We start from the raw sequence: 6,000 nt of genomic DNA, 5'->3' as shown, positions 1-6,000 counted from the left end.
GGGTAATATTTGTATTCTTGGCCAAATGTTTTAAGTGGGGCCAGCATTATAAGGCATCCTAACGTCGTTACATGCGTTGGATCGTATGTAATCTGGCAGCCCGGTGCCAGAATGAACTCGCTGTTCCCACCCTGCATACAGCCACAGTGGAATTAGGGAGGCACGTTCACGTGGAGCATCTTTGTTTCGAGCATTTCTCTGCACAGAGCTTGTATTTCGCGTTTCACGAGCATATTTAAGTGTACAGAAAACGCAAGCCGTTTCCCATCCAAAAATCCCATCAATCTGGGGTGCTTGTATCAGGCATCACCAAAAGCACGAAAGAAAGAATTCATGGGGTACTTCATGTTTTGGACACCATTCAGATATATCTGGTGATATACCCAAGTCAGCAAATGTGATGCAGAATAGGGGATGAGCGGAGAGAGAGGATAGTACAGCAAGGGAGCAGGGTAATGAAACAAAGGCTGTCATGGAATATGTAGAATAATTCATCCCAGTTCACACGATGGTAATTATGGAGCATTTCTTTAAACATCCGTCGCCCAAATGAAGTGTTTCAACTCCACCTGGTGAAAGCTGTTAACATAAAAATGCGGACAGGGTTCTCTGTAACTGGTCTTCAAACTGATACCACTTTGCATCGGTGTCAGAATGAGCAAATTCCTAACCTGTGAATCATTAACGTGCCCCGTGGAACAGCTCTGCGTGATACCTGCGTATTAATCATGATCCTCGGCTCTCCATTAGGTCTTTATAAATCCCCAGCAGGTCACCAGCCTCCCTGAAATTGCTCTGGGTTTTGGGAAGATCTCCCAAGCGTGGGTCACCAGGACGTGGTTTTCCCTGTGAATGCTCCAGGTGCCTCTAACCCAGGAGAGTTTTTGGGTGAGACTCTCGCTCTCATACAGTGTAAATGGATAAGGCAGCGCTGGCCGTTCTCCCGTGCGCTCAGCTCCATCGCACACACCGCATCGGGCAAGCTGATCTGTGCAGAGATCACCCAGCGCTTCAATACAATCAGCCCCTGCCTTTGGGCAGTGGAAAGGTAGAAATATCCTTTTTAGCCTTTGCGTTTCACTGGCAGAAAAAGAAAAACAAAGCCGTTGGGAGAAAAAAAAGCAACAAACCACGCCATTCCTAACAAATAACATGCGTGTGGTTTAAGGGGTTATTCCCCTCTTGTATGTATTCAGAAAGATGATAAACAACATATGGCTTAAGTGTGCTGTCCCCATCTTGAAAAGAGGTGTCGTGCCTCCCTCCCAGAGGCGAGCGGGTTGTAATTACGGCTCCAAAGTGACGCAAGATCCCCGGGCAAGCGGCGTTATATAAAGATTGTTGTTGTTTGACATAGAGCAGAGCATCCAGCCAGTGCAGAGCTGTTATTGCACCAGCCACGGCACAAACCACGTCAGGAGGGACCGTCCCTGCCCACGGAGGTTGGACAGGCAGGGAAATCGAGGCAGGGATGATTGAATGTGCCCAAGCAGGTTTGGGGCAGAGCCGCCGTATAGAGACAGGTCTTGGAAATCCATCCCCGAGTTGTATTTTCCTAATTAGTGGGCGGCCTGAGAGTGTCTTGGGCTGGGAGGACTCGGCTTTTCTGGCTGCCCTGCCCAGGTTTTTGCTTTTAAGGATGCAGCAGAAGGAGGGTGAGAGCGTAATCCTGCTCGCAGGGAACTTTTAGTGCTGCCTGAACCGGGGAGAGGATCAGACTTTTAAATGTACGGTGTTTCTAGATCTGGAAGGTGATAGTTAATCTCAGCCAGGGTATAAAACGCTGTAATACGAAACCCGGCTTGTCTGTGTGAGACTCCAGTGGCAGTCAAATCCCCTTTCAGTGGGCACAGCTCCATTATTTAAAAATCAATAATAAAATATGAAGCTTTTATCGATTCCCCTCTCTTTTTTTAAATCCAGGAGATTTTTGCTGTCTTTTGACGTTTGCCTGTTTCTTGCCCAACCTCTTTGTTTTCTTTCCTATGGCATTTTCATCTCCCACACAAGCCCCCCAGCGCAGAGGGGCGACCCCCAGCCTCTCCTTTCTGGGGTGAGAAGAACCTGGAAGGGTCCTGGGGAGATGAAACCTTAGAGGGGTTGCGGCGGGGGGGTGCGACTTTTGGGTGGAGATGCCGTGCCGTGCTATGGATAAAGTTACTCTGTGGGCAGCGTGTGAGTGCGGGGGGTGGACGGGAATGAGAAGCAGCCCCTCCCGGGTGGGAGGGAGCCCTCGAGGGGGCCGGGCAGCCCCTGTTCCCCGCGGGGTTTGTGTCTTTAACGCGGCGGGAGGCGTGGTGAGCCGGGGAAGGAGCCGGTTTCCTGCTTCCCCGCTCGCAGCTCGGCTGTGGCGGCGGCGGGGGGAGGCGCTCGTCGTCCCCCCCTCCATCCATCCATCCATCCATCTATACATCCACCCACCCACCCACCCACCCACTCATCCATCCCTTCATCCACCCGCCCACCGCCCTCCATGGGCCGGCGCTGCCGGCGCTGAGCGCCCGGGGAGGCAGCGCCCGGTTGCGGCCGCGATGAGCGGCGGGGAGGTGGTGTGTTCGGGCTGGCTCCGAAAGTCACCGCCGGAGAAGAAGTTACGGAGATACGTAAGTCTCAGCCTACCCCTGTCTCATCGCTACCCCTGTCTCATCGCTACCCCGGCTCCGGGAAGGGATTCCCCCCCGTTCTAATCTCCCTTCCACCCCCGACAGCCGCCGCCCGCCCCGCTGCACCTGCCGCAGGGCGGGGGTGCCCCTTGCCCGAGCTGGGAGGGTCGGTGGTGGTTGATCGTAGCTCCTGCTGCTCCGGGAATTTGGGTGGGAGCATCTCGGAGCCCCCCTGGCGCGTCCCATGCTTGGCAGCGGGGTGATGGGCACGGTCGGAGCGGTACCCCCCTCCCCTCCCCGGGTTTGGGGCAGTTTTGCTGCGCCCCGCGGTGACCGGGACCTGCGACGGTCACACCCCCTCCTTTGAAGCGGTGCGTTTTGGGAGAGGTTGGGAATACCTTTGTCCCAAAGACTAAAGGTAATACATCTCGGATCCCACCCCCCCCACCATCATCCCCATAACGGTCGCTCTCCCCCTCCCCGCGCACGGTTCCTATTAATCATTGAGCGTTCCGAGCCTTTGAAGATATCACCGGTAGCGCTTCGATAGCCTTTTGTGTCGCGGGCGGCTGACATCAAACACTTCAAAGAAGTTGTAAAAAGAGGGTCCGAGTGCAAGCCCCATCGCGTTCCCCGCTCCCCGAAAGAAATAACTGTTCTCTGCGCCCTCCGCCCGAGCGTCTCGCCCGGCGTTAGAGCTCAGAGACGCGGCCACGTCCAGCTGCCGTCCTATGACTCGGCACGTCGCTCCCCGGGGTGATGCCGGGGTCCCACTCCCTGGCTCCGGTGACCATCCTCTACCAGGGACGCAACCTCTGGGAGGGAGCTGGATGCTTCCCCTTGCTGGGGAGGGGACACCAGCTGTATTGTCCTTTGGTCCTGTGGCTTTTGGCTGCGTGGATTTTGGGCACGGCGGGCGGAACAAGTGCAGCTGGTGTCTCCCCAGCGCCTGTTTATCGGTTGATGGCAGCGTGAGAGGGAGGTGGGTGTCTGTAGTCCTGTGTCACAGGCTAGGGCAGGGCTGGAGGAGTATCTGATGTGTGATCCAGAGTTTTTAGTCTGATCTGGAGTGAGTGCAGCCCCATAGGCTGCATCTCCTTGCATTAGGCTGCGTGTCTGGTTGCTCTCAGCAATCCTTGTTTGCCTGATCCCATTCTGCGGGATGTAGCTGTGAGGGAATCTGGTTCTTCTCCCTCCCTGTCACCCAAAATGTACCGAGGCAAAGGTAAAACGGGGTGTTTACGTGGGAAATATCAAACTTCCAATGTATGGAGCTTTGTGGGAGATGGGCAGAACGACTTTGCGCACGCTGAACTGTGGAGGATGCTTTTAGCTTAATGGAGCAAAGCACCTTCCTCCCACAGAAATCAACTAATTGCTGATCCTGAGTCACCGGTGGCCTTAACTCATCAGACATCATTAGCTCCCTGGCATCTGCCCCGTGAAAGGGCGCTCACATCGCCTTCTGAATATCCAGCTTGTGCTCTGGCATTCCAACGAGAGCCAAATAAAATCTGCCAAGCGCTCTACACGAGGCTGCAACACAGCAGCGGTCAGCGCTGATTTCCGACGTGCATAAGAGCGCTTTTCATCCAGACACATCCCAAAGCGCTTCGCAAGCCACCTATGTCCTCAAAAAACATCCCTGTCCCCCCCAGGAGGAAGCGCGGCCGTGCCGATGTCCCCGGCCGTCCCACACGGGCTCGGCGGGGCAGGAAGCGCCGCCGGGCAGATGTCACTCGAGGGGATCGCCGTGTTGGAGCCGTCCCGGCGCTGTGGTCAGTGGGACTTCCCTTCCAGGCACGCCGGCTGTGCCGGCTTCCTGCATCGGGGGCTGGATTTGAAAGCGTTGGGCTTAACTCGGGCTGCGTCTCGCTCGGCGATGCACCATCCCCTAGCTTTTTAATGCATTATTCTTCATATCGTAATATTTATATAGCTGCGGCGTGCTTTCAGGGTGTTGGTCACGTTCTCTTTGGTGGTGGTTCAGAGCAGCTCAATGTGGTAGAGCCCAAGGCTGTTGGCTTTGCTCCCCCAAAACCTGCCTTCATCTACAACAAACCCACATGGTTGATCTTTGATTTTTGTGCAGAAAAAGCGAGTTTTCAGCCACCGCGGTGCTACGCCGGCCTTTGTACGGACTCAAAGGCAAGGCGCTGCATCGCTGGCTTTGCCACTTTCCTTGTGCCTTCGGTTTATGTTCTGCTTGGAGACCTCAAAGGAGAAATCTCAGGCTGCAGGATGCTGCTAATCGGGTTTGAAGTTCCTGCTCTGGCTGTATTGACACAGGGTAGATGATAGATTTATTTTTTTCTTTGACAAATGCATTTCAAATGTACGTGTCTGCACATGGGTGTGTTGCTGACTCTGGCCTTGAAGTGCTGTGCTTTTATAAGCCTGGCTTTGTTTTGGTTTTACTTTTCAAGGAGATCCTTGGCAAGAGGGGAAGGTGCTAAATTTTCTTTGTAACTTCCATCCAGAGTGGTTGGGGAGGGAACTTTGCTTTGCACCTGATCCGCGCAACATTAATCTACATTTATGGCACTACCTGCTTGGTTTGACCTCAGAGGATTGCATTTAGGTGAGATTGTTGGATATTTTATGTCGGGCCTCTCTGTACAATGCTCTGGGAAATACCAGGGTCCCGAGTTTCTCGTGTTGGGTGGCATTCATCTGATCAAACGATGACTGCTCCGAGGGTGAGATGGATTTTACCTCTTTTCTGCCTCATAAATGGGGACAGGGGCTCATGTAGACCCTGGGCAGTTCGGCCATGATCATGGACAAGCCCTTCAGGTGCTTGAAAATAAAAGGTAACCAAACAACTGAAGGTCAAAAGTAATGATAATACCAAAACACCACCTTCCACCTCCATTCTACTTGGGGTGCCAAGATCTATCAGCTGCTTGATCCAAAAGGGTGCTTCTTATAACCACCCTTTTCATATCATAGAATCATAGATTCACAGAATAGTTTGGGTTGGAAGGGACCTTCCAAGCTCATCCAGTGCCACCCCTGCCATGAGCAGGGACATCTTCACCAGCTCAGGTTGCTCAGAGCCCCGTCCAGCCTGGCCTGGGGGGATGGTTCATCCATCACCTCTCTGGACAACCGGAAACAGGTTCTCACCACCCTCAGGGGCAACATTTTCTTCCTCCTGTCTGGTCTGAATCTCCCTCTTTTAGTTTAAAACCATTTCCCCTTGTCCTATCACAACAGGCCCTGCTAAAAAATCTGTCCCCACCTTCTCCCCTTCTGCCTTTCATGCATGGAAGGATCTCCTTGAACACAGCCACAAAGCACAGAGCTGCCCTTCAATTCTCCTCCTGGCTCCTCCTTTAAACACCCATGCAAAAATATAATAATAATGAAAAAAAAAAACCAAAACAACACAATC

The 6,000-nt window shown here is 53.3% G+C and overlaps 1 protein-coding gene across 1 annotated transcript in view; it reads left to right on the top strand.

The window, feature by feature from the left end:
- The first annotated feature begins 2,206 nt into the window (after positions 1-2,206).
- Positions 2,207-6,000, top strand: part of GAB2 (GRB2 associated binding protein 2) — a 109,344-nt gene continuing 105,550 nt past the window's right edge. Inside the window, exon 1 of the mRNA XM_065833254.2 lies at positions 2,207-2,603. Coding sequence (XP_065689326.2) covers positions 2,532-2,603 — 72 coding nt within the window. The 5' untranslated portion in view covers positions 2,207-2,531. The remainder of the gene's footprint in view (positions 2,604-6,000) is intronic.

This window comes from Patagioenas fasciata, chromosome 1 (assembly GCF_037038585.1).
Source record: "Patagioenas fasciata isolate bPatFas1 chromosome 1, bPatFas1.hap1, whole genome shotgun sequence".
Lineage (NCBI taxonomy): Eukaryota > Metazoa > Chordata > Aves > Columbiformes > Columbidae > Patagioenas > Patagioenas fasciata.
The sequence above is the reverse complement of the archived record's forward strand: the minus strand, read 5'-3'. Positions and strand labels throughout refer to the sequence as shown.